Below are 20,468 nucleotides of genomic sequence, written 5' to 3'. Positions count from 1 at the left end.
CTTCGGTTTGTTGAGCATCAATTCAACTTTGATGCAGTTGTCTTGGAGATTTTGTCATAGAGGGAAGAAACCGCAATAGTTGGAATATTAACTTTTTTAGGTCGCAGTAATGTAGACTCTAAATTGGCAAACTGTGCTTTTACTTAATTATAGTCATACGGCTCTTATTGCTTCAGGCACTACAAGAATATCTATCTGATTTGGTTTACTTAAGACTTTGTTCTGCCAACATGTCTGAATTACATAGCACTTCTTAGTGACTGACTATTTTCTCACTTCATATACTCTATCTATCTATCTATCTATCTATCTATCTATCTATCTATCTATCTATCTATCTATCTATCTATCTATCTATCCATCCATCATATTTATAGCAAATGGAAATATTACTGTATGCTCATTTGCATGTCTTAGGCAGGTCTGCAACCCCGCCTTTCACCATTATCACACAGCACTTCCACTGCAGCAAGGGATTCTGGGAAATGACATGCAAATGAGTACACAGTGCTGTGTGCTGGGTTATAATGGTGAAAGGTGGGGTTGCAGACCTGCCTAAGACATGCAAATGAGCATACAGTTATATTTCCATTTGCTATATGCTTTGCTGTGGAGGGTTTTTGTCACTTTTTGTGCGTGTGTGCGTGTGCGTGTGTGTGTGTGTGTGTGTGTGTGTGTGTGTGTGTGTGTGTGTGTGTGTGTGTGTGTGTGTGCGCGCGCTCACCAAATGTATATATTTCATTATAGTGTATGTATTTTTGTATATCTATATAATCTACATATATTTGGGGATTTTTTTGGAAGGGCATTGCACTATTTTTAGATTTTCACAAGACCACTAATTATCTGACTTTTCATTTATGTTGAAACAGTAAGTTAACTTTTACAACTGTGCGTGTCAAAAATATATATTACACAAAGGCGGTAACATTACTACTGAGCTATTCCTTCATATTTTGGTCCATATTTACAAAGCCATTTTCTGGCATAAGACACTAGTTTAGCGCTGGATGACCACTTACAGCTCATTGACGTCCGTGAGCTATAGGTTATCTTCCAGCACCCGCAAAGGACTTACGACAGAGTAAGTAAATGTGGGCTATAATATTTAATAATAAATGGTTTTATTAAAAAATTGAGTTGCAAAAAATTTGCACAGCTGTGTAATATTTCTACTATTTTATAGCATCCGTTATTAACTATTTATTTTTTCTTATAATAGTTCTAATTATTATTTATTCTTAGCGTTGGACAGCCATTCCAAGGGGATTACTTGGAAATCAGCAAAAACCCCAAGTATAAAAAGCTAACTGATGCCGTAGAAGAAAAGATCATAATCGCTGATACTGTGAACAAGATAAACAGAGCCAATGGGAAGGTAAACGTTTCTTCTTAAAACTAGAATCATTGCATTTGTTCAGACAAACATTAGGGAAGTCAGGGCAAATATTTTGCAAGCAGAAATTCTTATACCTTCACTGACTGAGGGGCCAGCAACGCATTACAAAGCAGTGGGAAAAGCAGCAGAAGGGTTAAAGCCGGTGTTCTCTGCCATTTATTGCTGTTGACCCCTAATACCTGATGCTTTTCTAACCCAGTGCACCAATTCACCAACACGCCCTGATGCACATGCAGACAGAAGTACACACGTTAAACATGAATAACTAAAGTTGATGGAATGGACGAATTCCTTTTATCTATTATTCTTAGAACCCTTATAGCCCAGACTCCCTAATAAACTTCTGGTTTTTGTACTAACTATTTCTTGTGTAAATCAAGTTTAAATCTGTTTTTATAGTGCCATCACCATTAAAAACAAATTTAATTAGGATTGCACTGTTTTCTACAGAATCTAATTTCCAATTTCCTACAGTTTTTTTTTGGTTTTTTTGTGTGTGTGTGTGTATGTTTGATAATAAATGTAACTAGAGAAATGGAACAAGAGCCCAGAATGTTCCTATTCGGTTAAGAATTCCATGTACAGTACTGGATCTTGAAATACAGATTCTTTAAAATCCGTAAGCTTCTGGGCATCCTATTGTTGGACCTTTTTACCAAACTGTAAACCAAATGTTTACCAAATGTTCGAAACGTTATTGGTTGCCTCATCCAGAAAGCAATAACACAATAAATGGCCATGTGTGAAGCAAGTATGTCATTACCCTGATGCATAGTGTTACCTATATTATGTTTTGACCAGCAAAGCTGCTTTAAACGTTAAACCCCTTCTACAATATTATTTATAATGGAAGAACATGGCAGATGAAATCAGATGAAGGTTTATTTATGGCCTAATGATGTCACTACCCTTATTTGTAAGAGTAAGCTAATAACCAGTAAAGATGAGACTAGCAAGGGATTTTGGGAGAGGTAAAGCAATTATAGTATCCCTGATACAGTGCATTTCTTTAACCAATATTTCAATAATGTAGTGTGCAACTGTTTTATTCAGAACTATAGTTTAAATGTAGCACCACAAGCTCAACTTTACTTTAAATTCTTAGGGTGCATCCAGGATTTTCTTATTGACCAAGAGTAATGTCCTAATTGCCGACCAGAAATCGGGACAGATCAAACTAGAAGTCCCTCTGGGAGATGTCACCAAAGTTAGCATGAGCTCCCAAAGTGACGGTTTCTTTGCTGTCCATCTCAAGGAGGTAAGTCAAATATTCTGTGATGTACACGTGAGTTTAGCTACATGTATAGTGACACTTGACGTGTTGGAGCACTATGTGAAATATTTTGTGATCTGTTAAATTACATGTAAATTAAATGACAAGTGATTTGCTAAATTAAATATTCTGTTTTAAATTCAAATGCATTGAATGATCATTAATACAATATACTTGAAGATTGTCATTTTATATATCTAATAATCTCCTAAATTGGATGTAAAATAAATATGCAGTGATAGCTAAATTGCGCACATTAATTTAACTGAAGCTACTGTCCCTTTTAATAACATATAGATATAACAGACTTTATAGTCCCCTTTGGTGGGATATGCAGTGATATTCTGCACTAACACTGCAATTGAGCCCTATGGAAACTCAGCGATTTTCTGTGTTATAAATTTTAACAGGATGTCATGTTATCTGTGGTGAAAATGTCACACCCTACATATGTACAGTATTAAAGTAATCCATCATGTTAAATATTCTATAATCTGCTACATTATTTACATAAACTAAAGCATTCTTCCAAGTTATATTTTCCTAGTTGGATAGAAAATGTTCCCCGTGAGGGACGCCCTATAAATAGCAACACATTTCCTCCCCAGGTAGTCTCTTTCTGCCCTATGTTAGCTGAGGTAGTGTTTTTTGTGTTTTGGAAGTTTAGAAATGGGGCTTACCCGACTGCTGTAGGTAGTTCTGGACTATTTCTCCCACTGAAGTCTGAACTCCAAGTAGTTACCTGTCCATGGACCAACCAGCCGACAATGTTGCAAAGCACCGTGGAGCTGCAGTCAGTCTGCAGACACGCGCCTAAGCACTTGCCCCCTCGTCAGCTTTGGCGGATGATACCACGCAGCCGGTGGATGGACAGACATGACACCGCTGCTCTGCTACTAAAAATGCTGGCAGACACTCAAAGGAGCCTGTTCAAGCGGGACAAAATTGCCCAGAAAGTAGAAGGACTGCTCAGAAGCTGTACAGCTTGCAGAGGTTGGAAAGTCCAACCAAATCTGCTAGTCTAATCAACTTGCTTGAAATGGATGCTGGTTCAGGAAAGGGTGCTATCCCTAAAAGTATAAGGTTGGCCCAAGGGAGTTTGTCAGTATTTGCTGTTTTGCTTGTTTTGTTTTTCTAAAAAGAGATCGCAACAATTTACCTATATGTTACCCAGAGGAAGGTGGAGTTAAAATGGCTTCCGGATCTACAATTAAAAAGAAGGTTGAAAGGAAAGGGCTTTGGAGAATGAAAAACTCTGAGGACTGCTTCAAGGAAGCAGCAAAGGAACCTATGGAGCCAATGTCTTATTTAATGTTGTGGATGAAGGATGTAGTAACGCAGAGAATTGAGTTAGCATTCTCCAAGTCTCCAAACAAAGGTCAAAAACGCACAGGGTCACATACCAGTCTGGAGAGACTACAGTACTCCTCCTCTGAGGAGTTGGAAGGAGAACAATTCTGCAGCATGGAAGCAGATTTTGAATCATCAGATAATGACTATTCCACAGAGGAATCGTCAGCGTTTGATTTGGAGCTCATAGCCTCTTATTATGGCAGGGAGTGAAGTTCTGCACTTGGAGAATGAACCCATCCCTACGGAAACGAAGGTCTCCACAGAGCCTATAAGCTTTGTTGTGCATGAAATAGTAAAGGAAATAATCAAGAATGAATGGACACAGCCAGACGAGAGTGACGATGTCCTGAAAATTCACCAGAATGTATCCATTCAGGAAAGAGGATGTGGAAGCCTAGGATTCACCTCCTAAGGTGGATGCCATATCATCTAGATTTGCAAGATCTAAAACACTTTCAGTGGAGGACACAGCCTCATTTCAGGACTTCTGGATATACATATGGGAGGGGGGTTAAGAAGATCCTTTATGGCTGCAGGAGCAGCATGTAAGCTAGCGGTAGCCATAACTTCGGTCTCTAGAAGAGCATTGAAACTGTGGATTGCAAACATAGAAGAAGCTTTTAAGAAAGGAGTTAAAGGATCTCCGATCATCAAGACGCTCTCTGAGCTAAAATTAGCAGCAGAGTTCATATCTGACGCATTATTGGACTCGGGTAACCTGGCAGCACGATCAATAGCTTTGTCTGTGGCAACTAGGAGAGAACCCTGAGTGCGACATTGGCAGGTGGACTTCACTTCTAAAAACTATGCATGTTTCACTTCGAGGATCATCACCTTTTTGGGAAAGGTTTGGACACAATAATAGAGAGCTTAAGGACGAAAGAGTATTTTCCTACCGCAAGAAAGACTAGATTTGGAAATTCAGCTATGATGTGAGAGAACCAACACACGCAACATGAGGTCATATAGACCTGGAAGATCGTATTCAACACAACCCACGTTGCGGGGTGATCAAAGTTCTCTTTTTTGTGGTCCAAGAAGAGGTGGCCCCTCATATAAAATGTCTGGAAGGTTCGCATGAAATGAGATCGGCTCAGGCAACCGTGTCAAAGGAAGGCTCCATCAATTTCGGGAATTCTGGGCCCACACCATTTCGGAGTCCTTGGGTAAAAAATAGTTATTAAAGGTTATTGTATAATAATTATTAATAGACAATGCGGCAATTCAGCTAGTACCAAGATCAGAAAGATTTCAAGGAATCTACTCAGTTATGTTTCTGGTAAGAGACTAATGGAACATTCAGAACAGTTACGGATTTGAGACGTGTCAACACTCTGCTCAATATAAAGAAATTCAGTAATTGAAAACAATAATCACGGCAATGAAACAGGTGGATTGGCTAGTATGAGTGGATTTAAAGGACACATGCTAATATGCGAAAGACACAGAAGATTTCTGAGGTTCTCCATAGAACAGGTGCATTCACAATGCTTCCCTTTGATCTTGCCACTTCCTTCAAGATCCTTCACAAAGGTTGGTGTAACTCTCATGGCCGAACTATAAGGGATCTGTTTGATACCTAAGATGGCCACCGCCATGATGTGGCCTCATCCTTACTGAACCAATCATGACCATCTTGCTTCCTGGCAATTCCTGCCATAAGTTCCTGACAGGAAGTGACCTCATCTTCACTGAAGTAATGGTCATCTTCCTGACAATTCCTGCCCCTTAATTCCTGACAGGAATTAAGCACCTATCTGGCCCTCATTGCCAGCAGCTGCTTCTGGCCTTTAAGTAGCAGGCAGTTGCTCTCTGACTTTGCTCCTGCAAAGTACCCAGTTCCTTGTTCCTATCTTGCCTGTGTTTGGATTCCTGCTTGGACTTGACCTCCCCTGCCTGCCACCTGCCTCAACCCCGGAATTGGATCTGACATTCACTGCCTGCCTCCTGCCTTGACCCTAGAATTGGACTTGACTACCCCTGCATTCCAGGCCAAGGTCAGTGTACTACTCCCTACCTCTGCCCTTTGGAACCGTAACCTGTATTGCAGTATTGCACGAACCATGCAATGGACCCGCAGAGGTAGGGAACACCAACCCCCACCCTTCTCCCATTAATTGGAGATTCCTGCCATGACCTTGCAAGTTCCTCTCCCACCTTGGATCGTCCGGAGGTCTCTCTGAAGGGAGGGTGCTATGGGGCTTTGGTGCGGCCAGCACCTGCTTTCTTGTGCCTTGCACCCTGGTTATTCCTCAGCCTGGATCCCTGCCTTTTTCCTTTTTGTGACCAGGTTACTGCATGCTTTGTCCTGCCTGAACTTCCACATGGACCCCTGCTTGTCCTCCTCTTGTTACCCACATATGGACATTTCTCCCTCCATTAGAGAGGTATCGAAAACCGTTGTGTAGGACCTGCTAAAGAGGGTTTACCATGTGTCAGGGTCGCCTAGACCTCCTGCCTAGCCATAGCTTCCTTGTCCACTGGGTGTGCTGCTGCCTTCTGTTGGCTCATGGTTCCTCTGTCTGTCTGTCTTCTTGTTGCTCCTGTCTCTGTCCTTATAGCTTGCTTCCTGTCTGTTGCTTTTGCCTTTGCTTGAAGTCAGACTCCTTATGCACATGCTTCTGATCCTGATCTGTTTTCTGTACCTGTACCTGTACTATAGAAGTCTGTTCACAGTAAAAGCCCTTGCTGGTAATCTGGCTTGTCCCTGTTTGTTCCTGTTCTAAGTCCCTGCCCCCAGACCTGTCCTTGCTCCCCTGTCCTGTTCCAGTCTCCTCGTTGCCGACCTCTGTTTGTTACCTGACTTCGCTACCTGCCGCCTGCCTCGGACCTCTGCTTGTTTCCTGACTTCGCTACCTGCCGCCTGCCTCGGACCTCTGCTTGTACCTGACTTTGCTACCTGCCGCCTGCCTCGGACCCCTGCTTGTGACCCCTACTACGCTCATGCTGTTCCGGCCACCGAGATCCTACCCGCCACAGGAGTCTCCCGTGACACCATGCTGTGGTTGCAGGCTTATAATTCTTTGGCCAAAGTATTTTACTAAAGAACCCTTACTTATGTACATAGTTCTGTTACTCACTTCCGCCCTCACTGAGGATTCGGCAGTCTTTGCGGCTACTGGCACTATGCCTTTAAGGAGGCTGGATGTTTTCCAGATAGCACCAGACCATGGAGTTCTGTTCCTGTGAGCTTCCAGGTTGTTCTGTTTATAGTTCCTGTTCCGTTCATAGTTCCCAGCCTTGCACACCGCCTTGGTAAGAACTTTCTCTTGGCTGTTTTCCTCCAAGCCCATAGACGATCGTCCGGAGTTTGACCCTGAAGGGGAGAGGAAATACTATAAGGCATCTGTTTGATACCTAAAATGGCCGCTGCCATAAAGTGACCACATCCTCATGTAAGCAGTCGTGACCATCTTGCTTCCTGGGATTTTCTGCCCCTCACTTTGTGGCAGGAAGTAAGCCTCTCTTTGGCTCTTATTGCTAGCAGCCTCTTTTGGCCTTTAAATAGCAGGCAGTTGCTCTCTGACTTTGCTCGTGCAAAGTGCCCAGTTCTATGTTCCTGCCTTGCCTATATTTGGATTCCTGCTTGGACCTGACCACCCCTGCCTGCTGCCTGCCTTGACCCTGGAATTAGAGTTGGCTACCCCTGCATTCCAGGCTTCAGATCCCAGGCCAACGTCAGTGTACTACTCCCTATCTCTGCCATGCGGCTCCATATCCTGTCCTGCAGTCAGCAGCGTTACATGAACTATGGAAGGAAGGTAGCCAAATACTGTATACCATTATTTGAATGACATTTTATTAAAGGCACGAGACAAGTCTCAATTACTCCAACATTTAAAGTGCTGGATTTCTTGACCATGCATGGATGGTTAGTGAACTTTGAAAAAGTCACCTAATCCCAATGCAAAATATAAGATATTTGGGAGTACAATTCGATACTCAAACAGGCGTGGTTTTTGATCATCATGAAGAGAGAGAGAACCTTAAAAAAACATTATCAGGTCCAGCAATCAGCTGTCAGCCAGGCAATGTATGAGTTTCATCGGCACGCTCTCAGCCACTATTCAAGTCGTAAAATGGGAGAGAGGGGACATGGGCTTTCCAGCAAAATGTTCTAAAACAGTGTGAAAGTCAGACAAAAGACCCACTCCAGTCTATTGTGCTTCCACAAAGGGTGAAATAATCCTTAGTGTGGTGGAAACAGGTTATAAACATAGAAAGAGGATATTCCTTACAAGAACATGTCTGGTTTATGCTCACGATTGATGCAAGTGGCACAGACTGGGGTGCCCAACTTGGCACCAATGTAGCCCAATGAAAGTGGCCTCCCAGGTGTCACAATGTACCAGCAAATGTTCTGGAATTGAGTGATAATGCTTGGCAGTAAATCACTTCTCATGACAGATACAAGGAAGCAGCTTCAAAATTCAGTCTGACAACCGAACAGCGGTAACGTATATAAGGAAACAAGAGGGAACAAGAAGTTCAGTTCTTCTACAAGAAGTATTCCCCATCTAACATCTAACCAACCTTACCTCAATAAAAATTGCAGGAAAGAAAAATCTGCAAGCCGATATTCTCAATCGGTGGACTTTAGAATCAGGAGAATAGTCCCTGCCAGGGACTCTCTTCAGACAGTATAAGCATGGGGAATTTGAGATAGACTTGATGGTGGTAGCATCAAGCAGAAGGGCAAACAAATTCTGTTCAAGAGAGAGTCACCCGAAAGCCACCTGGGTGGAGGTGTACATATTTCCTCCAATGTCTTTCATACTGAGGGTACTTGGGAAGATAAGGCATGATGGGATGGAAGTAGTGGCAATACTTCCAAACTGGCCACGCAGAGCCTGGTTTCCACAATTTAGCAACATGGTGATGGACAAATGATGGCAATTGCCAGTGTTCCCAGGTCTTCTCTCTGAGGGTCCAGTTCAACATTTCAATCCGGAATCCTGGAATTTGATGGCCTGGAGGTTGAACAGAGCTTGCTCAATACCAGGATTGTGTCAGTCATACAGACCTTGATGGCAGCAAGGAAGATCTCAACATTACGGTGTATTACAGGATTTGGCAATGTTTTTTTCACTAACGTGAACGCCAGAATATAACATATTTGGATTAATCTGTTCCAGCAATCCTAGAATTTCTACAGGAGCTCTTGGAGGCAGGGCTCAGTGCTAGTTCCATGAAGGTACAAAAATCAGCATTGTCAGCACTATTGGGAAGACCGCTAGCTGCACTTGATCTTATCAGGTTTTTTCAGGCCTTAAAGAAAACTAGACCACAATTTAAGGATCCAATTCCCACCTGAGATTTACCCATTGTTCTACAATCTTTGTTGCAGTGGTTTAGAAGGAACAAGTTCAGACATGGATTTAACACTGAAGACGGTACTATTCATAGCAGTAACATCAGCCCACAGAATTGGCAAATTGCAAGCACTATCAGCAGATGCATGCTTTGGCAGGAAAGTCCTTCAGTCCATTGTTTCTGCTTAATAAAGTTACTGTTGGGTTTTCGTGGTAATTATTTGAACTCCCCCCTTTTGTTCACGGATACTGCTTTGGTAAATTCCATTGGTGACCACTGCCATGGGGACAACCAGGAAAAGAGAAAATTGTTTTAGATCTTAGCATAGTTTTAATTTCATGGAAGGTCCTTCCATGGAAGTGCTCACCAATCCGCACCGATGACATTTGATGTACAATATTAACGTGTATATATTGTATGTTTCATCTTTTGTATCATAAGACTACATAGGTAGGAAAGGTTTGGCTATAGGCTATGTAAAGGTGGAGCTTTTTCTGTTCTGTTTCAGCAGAAGGGTAGAACTTAACCCACTGGTGAGATGCCACGGAATGACCTTCTAGGAAAAGAAAAATACACTAAGATCTAAAACAATTTTCTCTTATCTGCCAAGTTATGACATTTACACTTTCTGTAATCTGCTAAATTATGTATGACTTTAGTTAAAAGTTGAGTCCTACTAAAAGCAGCAATACTACATTCCCCCTTTATTTTTTTCTTATTATTTTTATATGCAATCATGTGATAATGTATAATTCTACATTCTTACCTAAACTGCAATCGTCTGTTGCTCCTGTTATAAATCTCTCAAAATCCTGAGTGTATGCCTAACAAAAATGTCTGCCTTATAGCTTTGTGATGCAGCCTGTGAAATGCTGCAGCTGATTTGTAACATATTACTACTGTAAGCACAACACTTTATTGTTAAAGCTTTCAGAGCAATAGACAGTCTGCTGTTTGGAACACAGCAATTGATCTGTTTGATACTTTGTTGCCAAAGTGTAGAGCTCAAAAAGGTGCGTGTCAGAATCTGTTTCAAAAACTGAAGTGGATATGACTTTCTAAAAGGTTGCTGTAGCAACCAAAGGACGAATCAGTACATTAAAAAAATATCTAGTACTACATAACTGATTTTTTTTTTTTTTTAAACATAAGATTTTTCACATTTTGGTGCATAAATCACAACTGAAAAACTTTGCTTTATTAAATATTCTGCAATCTACAAGATTACATATAACTTAAATATTTGGTAGTATTCCCTCCTACTGTCTCTGTACGTTCTCCCTACCTACCAATTAGATTGTAAGCTCCTCGGAGCAGGGACTCCTTCCTTAATATTACTTTTACAGTATGTCTGAAGCACTTATTCCCATGATCTGTTATTTATATTTGTTATTTATATGACATGTATTACTACTGTGAAGCGCTATGTAAATTTTATGGCGCTATACAAATAAAGACATACATACATACATTTGGCAATCTGCTACATTATACCCATGAATGCTGTCATTTAGTAATACATGTGCACATACCACCATAATAAATGTTCTGTGACCTACTAAATTAAATGTAAATTAAATATTCTGTAAACTGTTCAACTCTTTAACTACAGGTGGAGTCCTATATCGTATATTTGAAAGCTCTGGCTTGTTAAATATCTGTAAATGTGCTATTTACATATGAATTGCATAGTATGAGATCTGATATATTTTGCACTTTTCTGAGACTATGCTGAAAAGCTGTGTAATATGGCAGGCATAAGCTCATAGCTGTCAATTTTTAAATGCATTTGAAGCAAAAAGTAACGCTGTAAGTGCTCATTTAGATGTCATTTCCCAGAATCCCTAGCTGCAGTGGAAGCATTGTATGCTTGGAGATAATGGTGAAAACAGGGTTGCAGACCTGTCTAAGGCATGTGAATGTAATGTGCTCACAAGTGATATTTTTATTTGCTGCACTATTCTGTCCAACATTAAAAAAAATAAAAAAAAATATGAACTGTAATATATTTGGCCCCAATTGCTGCAACATTTGAATCTTGCAACAGAAAAAAAAATAGAGCATGTGTTTAATTATTATAGTATAACAATAGGTATAAAGGAGGTGAGAGTGCCTGTTTTGGCCCCCTAACTCCTGTTAAACACTTACAGTATATATTTGTAATGCTTTCACTGGAATAGATGATGGCAACATATAGTTTTGCAATGCATTGATATCTTCTCTTGCACAGAAGGGATTAACGCGTCATATTATGCAACGTAGAATCTGGTTCTGCTTTGCGGCGGCGTCACGGGCTTACTGGCATTTGATTGGTTCAGGGGCTGTCACATGAGGCGACAGCCCTTGAAAAATCAAATATTGCCAGCTTCCAAAATCCGCGACGCAACGTCGCTCCGTCGCACTTACTATAAGCGCCCGCAGCGGCAATGCATTTGTTTTTGGGCGACATCGTCCGTCGCGGACACTATACGCACGGCCTTATGTTGGTGACTCTAATATCCACCTGGTGTTTCCTTATAACTAGGGCTCTGCTGCAGCTTCCAAAGGGGATTTTCTGTTCAGTAGTGATCACCTTATAGAAATGGCCACCAAACTGTACCGGACAACACTGATGCAGACAAAACAGAAAATCTACATAGAGATTGCGGATGAGTAAGTTGGATCAATATACATGCTGCTCCTAACTGACTGTCTTGGAGAATCAGAGAACTGTCTACTTTTCATTTTTCTCTTATTGTAAATGTACCACGGGCTTGCACCAATTTTTGCTTGATGTGTGTTACAGTAGCTTGCGAGTTGGGGAAAATCAGAATCGGGAGCAGTTGCACGATAAAGATTATAATGAGCAGTGTCAAATTGAGTCTCACTTTTTCTCTTTTTAATCTGCGTCCAAAAGTCTGCCAGGTTTAAGATGGCGTGACTTCCTTGCTTTAGCACTCGTTTCTTACATTTCCGGTATTGTGTACCAAAGAATTATAATTATTTTGGTGTAAAAGATAGATTCTTTAATGCATTAACCTTTACCACCGTTTAGTGAATCTCAGACACAATGTCTGAGTTAATTTCAATGGGGATGGCGATGAATATGAGCAGGGGGATCTTCCAAGCTTCTGTACCTGCACCATCTGATATCGGTAGAAGACCTAGCTTGTGTGTTAGGATTTTACTAGAGTATGGGTGCCTGAAAGTCTGTCGTCTTAACCTAAAAAGCATTGGGTGTATTTAACCTCTTTGCTGCCAGATAAGCCTGCAACACGTTGAAGGGATTAAATACATTTCCGCTAGAAGACCCATACAGTTGCTTTCACCCATAGATTAGTTACATGAGAATGGTATTGGAACGCCCCAAGTGACCTGTTTGTAGTTTGAAAATAATTGAATGGAGACAATAGACACCAGTTCTATATGATTACGTCATTCGAACCAGGGTTTCCTCTGAAGCTAAATTGTGCTATTTTTAGCTCCCAATATACTTACTGGTGTAGGGGTGGTAGTAATGGTTCTGTGCGTAATAAAGGTGCTGAAACCCTTTTCAAATAAAACAATAATTGATATCTAATTTAGAATAGATTATACAGGTTTAAATCAGGAAATGTGACAGAAAAAATAATGATCATCTCCCAGTCAATATTTCACCACTAATAATTATTATTTCAGGACCATACTATATAGATGTGTTGACCTACAAAATAAAAGGAAACGACTCATGCGAGTTTCCCTACAAAAATAGCCCCGTCTATAGGCACATGGAAGTTATTTTTACGTTGGTTTGTAAACATGGGAAGCTGAAACTTGGGAGGAGTTAGATCTCCTTTAGCAGGGGTGGCCAGCTTAAGGGCCACCAAGGAGTAAGATTTTAAGGATATCCCTGCTTCAGCCCAGGAGTCACCTGGGCTGAAGCAGGGATATCATGGAATCCTGGCCTGTTTGTTGCCCTTGAGGACTGGAGATGGTCTCCCCTGTCCTATGGCTACTCCTTTTTTTTCTTCTTTTTTTCGTCTGATGTCACTATGTGGAGGAAGATCTGCCTTGCACGTCCAACCCACAAGTACAGTGCCATCCTATTTTCCCTGGTTATGAGTAGCTGAGAAAATCAACCCCCTTGCTCCCGATGGGGCACACCATGTGGAAATACTACGTTTGATTATATTTATTTATTTTTAAAAAAAAATATTAATCTTTTTACGGAGTATGGAGGGATGGGATACACACAAAAAAAGGGATAGGGTAGATTGATATATAATTGGTTGAAATCACAAGGTGGGGGGGTTAGGAGGAGAGGGAAAGATGCAGCACTTGTGTATATATACAATAAGTTAAATATCAGTTTGAATACAGCATAGATCACAACGTTCACAATATTTTAATCTAAATATGGAGATATACCAGCATGTCCAAACCAAGGGGCCCAAATCTATGAGTACTGTGAGGAACCTATATATTAAAGCAGACACTTCCTTCCATAGTGGTTTTGAAAGAGATGCTGCAGTATCACGTGATAAGTTTAACAGGTAATAAGTGGCACTGCACCTTTAACAGTGAGCAGCAGATACTATCGACTCTGGTTTGGTTCAGCATACACCAGTTGATTCTCATGCATGTAGCAGTAAGCAGAATCTCCCCCACACTCAGGAAGAAATTAATCTCTCAAATTGACATTTAAAAAAAATAATACTAATTGCATGTCTCTTCTTTTCCCCCCCGCAGGTTCCTAGTGCAGTTCAGACAGGACAAAGTCTGTGTGAAGTTTATACAGGGTACCCAGAAGAATGGCAACATCCCAACTTGCAAACGGAAAAACAACCGCCTCCTGGAAGTGGTTGTGCCATAACTGTAGTGTCACTGTGTCTTTTAATGTATAGACTTGTTCAATTGTAACAGTGCAATTTTAAGAGCGGGGTTTTTCTGCATTTTCTATTTTATTTTATGGGCTACCAGCCTTGGATGCCCTTAGCCAAAAGATCTGACAATCTTATGAACTTTTTAAACTTTTAAAAATGTTACATTTTATGGAGCTGTTTTATCCTATGCATTTAATCCGAGGCAAGACTTTTGTTACCATGCATCTAGTGAAGAAACACCATCATATTAGCTCAAACCATTAGACCTACAGTACCACAAACAAGCTGATTATAGGCTAAAGAAGAGACATTTGAGATCTCAAAATCTTTGTGTGTAAGCTGTTCATATTCTTAAATGAAGAAGTACCATTACATTCTAGAAACTTACCAGTAAATTAAGAGAGCCCCATAGAAAAGTGTTTCATACTGCAAATATTTAATAATGGTCGAGATATATAACGTTTCAATTGTTTTTCTCCGCTCTAGAGAGTGCCTGGCTTATACCACGTGCCAATATATAATGTGAGCAAAAGATAATATTACAAATATTGCTATCAATAGAACCATGTTGAAATCTAGTAATTCTACTAATCATACTAAGTGGAATAAAAACCTAGCAATACTTATTGGCTGTTTACGGCACAGCTGAGAAAAAGTAATCCTTTACCATTATCCAAACTATATCTGCGGTAGAATGCTGCATTGATTAAAACACTAAAAAAAGATATCTATCTGCCAGGTATCATTGATAGCTTTTCAATTACAAGATGAACATAATATTTTAGCTGTGGCTGTTATATGGCAGGGAATACAATGTATGACATGACTGTTCCATATCCCCTATACAGTCGACATTTTACAACCCATTGAAGCTTTCATTTAGTTGACCTAGTGGAAGGTTCATCTTTTTGTTTTACTAATCATCTTGGTTGTGTTTGCCCTGCTACATAGTTTTGTAGTGACCGAATTTGAAATGTGGGTTTAATTTCCTGTGTTCATTTGGTTAATACCCGTTGACTGTACGGGGGAAATGAACTGACAATATCTGAATGTTCCTGCTTCAGGTAGTGGGAGTAAAAATATGATTACGGAGCAGCATGTAGGAAAGGACAATGGACTTGTGCTTCAGTTCCTTTTCAACCTAAACTAAAGGAAAAGGGTAGAGCAGTTAAACAGGTACTTCGGTAATTTCTTATTTTCTGCCACTCATGTCTATTCTGAAAAAGTATATGGACATACAATTTTGAATGTAAAATATGCAGAATAAAATATTGCACCTGCACTAGATATGGAAAGAATTTTGAAAACTGATGTATCCTTTGTAGGGTATCATAAAGCAACAATCTAGGAATACGTGTTTTGTTCTGAAAGCCATCATGGGATAGGGAAGCTTTTACAGTAGTTCTTGTTTCAAACAGCAGCATACAGTACACAATCTTAAATCCTTTCAGTGCTGGAGACAGTGATGAAGTTCATGTTAAAAAACACTTCTATGTGTTTTACAAAACTGTTTTTGTGTTTTTGTGTTATTGTGTTTGTTGGTCTAATGTAATTGCCCTTCTGTGTGAAATATCCCCTATTTTAGTACACTCTTGATCTCTCATATCAAGGCCTGTGGCTAGAATTTACAATCCTTTCTACAGAACTGTCATGGTTCATTACCCAAATAACGGAGACTTTGGAGCTCTGTACGAGATGACATTTTAATGGGAAAGTTTTGACTTGTAAGAGGAAGACCCATTTTGACGTCCAAAAGAACGAACAATTTTAGTAAAAGGGTGTTAATCAAGACTCAATCCAAATAAGACATTCATTGGCCTGGCTGGAAATAAAATTATAGAAAAAACTTCCAGTCCCAAATGTAGCCCCTATTCAATATGCAGTAAAGCTACTTCCCATCAACGCCATTAAAATGACTAGAAGCTTCTGCAGGAAGTGGCTTCAAAGCATACAAAAAAATCACACTGGAAAAAAGCAAATTTTGGATCTGCATAGTGAGACTCTTGAAAATGCAACACATATTCAACATACAACTCCCTTTTGCAGAGTTGCACGAGTTTAACATTTTTCTTATCAACGTGGAAATGAAACACAAAGGTTGGATTTTTCTCAGGTTATTACAAATTGGCTATTGCGTGGAAGAAGTACCATTTGTGTTTTTCGTATAAAGGTGTTTTTTGTCAACTGGTATGAAACAGTTCTTTGTTAGTAACTTGTAGAAAATTTGCTACAGTATATTTTCATCTTATCAATGTTTTGTTTTTAAATACTTTTCTTTTTAATTAGAAGAACTAAGAGGAATGAAGCACAGTAAAACCCCTTCCTACAAGTTTTAGTAGCTGTGTAGGTCCCGAAGGAAACTGGTTTCTTCGATGGTTGTGATATGTTATTTGGGCCAATAAAAAGTTGTAAAAAGACCTTTAGGATCCATAAAGGTCCCTTCATACCACATAGTATGTTTCTTTGCTTTTTCTAACACCTTCTCATGAACAATGTTCTTCAGAGGAAGGAATCTGTGTGGTTTGGATAGCTCATGCATTGGTCTGGATAGCTCATGCATAATGCCATAAATCTCTTTTTATGCAAGTTCAACACTAACCGTCATTACCTAGAAAGGATTACAGATGCAGTCTGTACACTTGGCCAAAGTCATCACAGCAACATATCGCATATAGGAGGATATCAAAGGCTACCCCAAGTAATCGGTAGTATGATTGTCAATTCTGTTATCTACAGTAACATTGTGCAATGATGCAGGCTACAGCTGTAAATTCAAAACTGAATTTATTTCTAATATTCTGTTCTTGTAATATATAAATGGGTTAGCTGTTTAATTAGAAGGAAATAGGCTCCCTGCATATTGTGATATATATTTTATACAGTACATCGTGCAATAAACATTCACTACATTTTTTACATTTGATTTATATTTCACATGTAATGAAGTACTCATGTAATTACATCACCGTTATTAAGAAAATAATAGATTTTACATGGAGTAGAACATACACAATTCAGAGGGATGTCCAGTTTTCTGTATGAAGAGCATTGATGGTACATAAAATCTGGTATTGGTTAAAATCATTGTGAAGTACTGTGCTCCCCTTGGTATGCTGCTGTTCTAACGAATATTTGTATTTTGTATTAATGTTGTGCCTATAGTAAGCGGCATACAAAAAAATCTGCAATCAAGATCTGCCTTATAAAGCCTTTTCTGTAATAGACTACAATTAATCTTTTATAAACTCGAGGAGGAAAATCCTTGTATTGTTGGCTTTTTATTGAACTGGATTTCTTCCTAACCACTACAATCTTACTATTGTCATAATATTCTAAATGGGATGAGCTTACAACGGACTTGATAAAATAACACTTTCCACTAAATGTCTGGCTAACCATCGTGTTATTGCCACACTAGTGATCACGGACTGGTGCTAAAATTTGAGTGGCATTCCGGCGCTAAAAAGGGTCAACTCTCTATAGATAATATGAATGAGAAATTGGGAGTTTATTTGCAATTGTGCAAATTAACAGAGTACTTAAATAGGTGCAACAGATGAATCAGACTGCTCTCCTATAATAATAAGTCCTATAAAATAGCAGGTGCAGCAGGGTAAACAATGTAGAACAGACAGAAACGAACCCAAAGGGAGGGTCAAAAGTACTCCATAATATTGCACTCTATGCCAAACATCACTCCTTCTAGGCACTAATAGCCCTTAGATTAAGGGCTATTAGTGCCTAGAAGAAGTGATGTTTGGCATAGAGTGCAATATTATGGGATTCATTTGACCCTCCCTCTGGGGTCGTTTCTGTCTGTTCTACTTAAAAAGGTGATGTTTATCCAGATGATCTCACGGCTTTTAAATACGCAATTTCATATAGCACCAACTAACTGTCAATTTGGTTAAAAGGTAGCTAATTGATGCCTTAATGTTGTTTAAAAAAAGGAAAATATAAATATTTAAAAGTTTATTATGGAAAGGATTTTAAATGACATGAAATTAAAAAATGTTACTGCCTTTATCTATGCCTTCTCAATTATCCTGTTCCTAGCAGATGCCATGCATAAAATGTATTACTTAATCATTGGATTGGGGGGGAAATTGCTAATGGCCTTTAAAGGGGTTTATAAATACGTGTGTGTTTTTGTTAAGTCAGCAATGACCAGAATTTAAATCATTAAACATAGTGTGTTTAGTTCACTTTGTTTTAATTGGTCTTACTTGACCTGATAAATCAAAATATATTTTAGTCAAATAAAAATAAGTGTCACCTTGTGTTGAACTCTCCTATACAGTCACGTGATATATTTTCTGTGATAAAGGACCACTCTCGTAGAACTGGACAGCATCAAAAGGAATAGAGTGGCAGCTGTTTTGTGGGAAGTATTCCACCTCCTTTAAAACGTTTGCCCATGAAAATAAGATGTAACCCAGATGTTGGTGATTTCATTGGTTTGTGCTATGTTCATGCACAGTCTACAATTCTATTAATTAATGCAGCTTCTATAACTGCACCCAAGGTATGTTTGAGAAGCAAAACAAACTGTGTGATTAGTTTAATCCATTATGCAGTGTGGCAGGACGGCCTCGCGGCGGGGTCAGTAAGACGCTAGACACGGTGGGAAATGTTCAACTATAGTGGTTTATTAGCCACAACCAAAATAAAGTACAGGTGCACTGTCCCTTTAAGAAACTACTTTCTTGAAAATTAAAGCCTGTTCCCTTTAGGGAAACTAACTCACTTCTTGAGCCCTTACTAACAAGACAGCCAGCTAATCTGGTCATGCCCAAAACATATGCAACACAAAGTATAACCAATAAGTAATAATAAAGTCTTATCTGTTGCAGCTCCAAACAGCAAACAGGAACACGGTTCCGGGGAGCAGGCTGTGTCCAGCCTCGCAGCAATGTTTATCTTTCTCCTGGGTTGGGGTCCCAGCTGGTCCCAGCAGCAAAGCTCCTCGCAGGACTGGGGACCAGAGCAGCAGCAGCTGCTACGGCTTCCAAGCCGGGAGAGTTCTCTCCACCTTCCTGTGGAAAAACAAGCTCTTCGCAGCAATCTGTATCTGTATCTTTATCCTGGGTTGGGGTCCCAGCAGCCTAGCTCCTCGCAGGACTGTGGAAAAACAAGCTCCCTGTGTGTGTGTCACTTCCTGCTTTTAAACCTGCAGTCTCTCAGGCCTCCTGCTTAATTAGGCTGCAGGCGTGCTTCCTTCTGTCTGAGGAGATTAACACTCTGAACTGGCTGCAGCATCTCTCCATTCACTATTCCAGCCTACTGAGTCAGTGACTCTGTCACATATCCCTCTCCCCAGCGAAACATTGTCCTGTGGAGCGGCCCGTGCACCAGCATTTTTGGCGAAAATGTCTGACGTCGGCCCTTCCCTCCCCCTTTTTTTTTTCTTGCCTTCCAATTTAGGCATTTTCTTTTTTGGGTAATTACCAGGCCATCTGGGCCTGAACACTCATCCTTCTCTATCTCTTTCTCTTGTGCCGTCCTGAGTCTAGGGTTGAAGCTCCGCCTTTGTTGTGTCCCCTTTTGCAAATGTCCCCAAGCCTCCTGCTGTCTATCAGCTATCTCTGCCTTCTTCCTCTTGGGCTCAGAGTCTCCCTTACCCTGTAGAAGAGCCAAGACCTCAGTTAGCTCATAGTATTCACTCACCAGTGCTTGTCCTGCTTCTCCCTCTGTTTTTTGACCTTCCTCAAAGGTTTTTTGTACTTCTTCGTCTGAATCAGAAGTCTTCCTGGCCCTTTTCTTAGAAGAACCCACACAGAATAAAGCTTCCCATGATACAGAGCTGTCAACCTTTTTCTTATCTTCCGGGCTCTTTTCCAGCTTTTGTTCCTCACCATTTTCTTTAGCTTCCTCTTGATTTTCAACAGAACCAGCACTACCAGTAGAGGACATGGTAGCACTCTTTGCTTTTTCAACCTCATCTTCTTTGTCACTTTCAGAAGGCAGTTTTGCACGCTTTTTAGGGGTGACCATTTTTTTAAAAGACGCCCATGGTGTAATGCCTTCCTTCCTTCTTTCTCCATCAGAAGTGGCCCCTTCACCTTCTGTTTCAACAGTCTGTGCTGTGTCTCCCATTACATTTTCTGTAGGAGCTCTTGCTCCAGTCTCTGGACCTTTTCGCGCTCCCTCTCACACAGAGAGCGATGCTCTTGTGGCGTACAGCGTGGCCCTCAGCTCCTCATGCTGTTCTGTGGGGACATACTGGGTACTCAGCCGTTCCTGTAGCACTCGCTGCTTCTCCTTGGCTGCTTGCAGACTTGCATGTAGC

The 20,468-nt window shown here is 40.3% G+C and overlaps 1 protein-coding gene across 5 annotated transcripts in view; it reads left to right on the top strand.

Annotated features, from left to right (window-relative positions):
• MYO1B (myosin IB) overlaps window positions 1-17,838 on the top strand; it is a 193,420-nt gene extending 175,582 nt beyond the window's left edge. For 3 of the 5 annotated variants that reach the window (XM_075608349.1, XM_075608350.1, XM_075608352.1), the window contains 4 exons: window positions 1,246-1,378; window positions 2,505-2,657; window positions 11,863-11,990; window positions 14,046-17,838. In XM_075608349.1, the coding sequence (XP_075464464.1) occupies window positions 1,246-1,378; window positions 2,505-2,657; window positions 11,863-11,990; window positions 14,046-14,169 (538 nt within the window). In that variant the 3' untranslated portion in view covers window positions 14,170-17,838. The remainder of the gene's footprint in view (window positions 1-1,245; window positions 1,379-2,504; window positions 2,658-11,862; window positions 11,991-14,045) is intronic. The other 2 variants (XM_075608351.1, XM_075608353.1) reach the window with 1 other exon arrangement.
• Window positions 17,839-20,468: the final 2,630 nt, after the last annotated feature.

The sequence above is a fragment of the Ascaphus truei genome, chromosome 7 (assembly GCF_040206685.1).
Source record: "Ascaphus truei isolate aAscTru1 chromosome 7, aAscTru1.hap1, whole genome shotgun sequence".
Lineage (NCBI taxonomy): Eukaryota > Metazoa > Chordata > Amphibia > Anura > Ascaphidae > Ascaphus > Ascaphus truei.
This window is presented reverse-complemented; position numbering and strand designations above follow the sequence as displayed.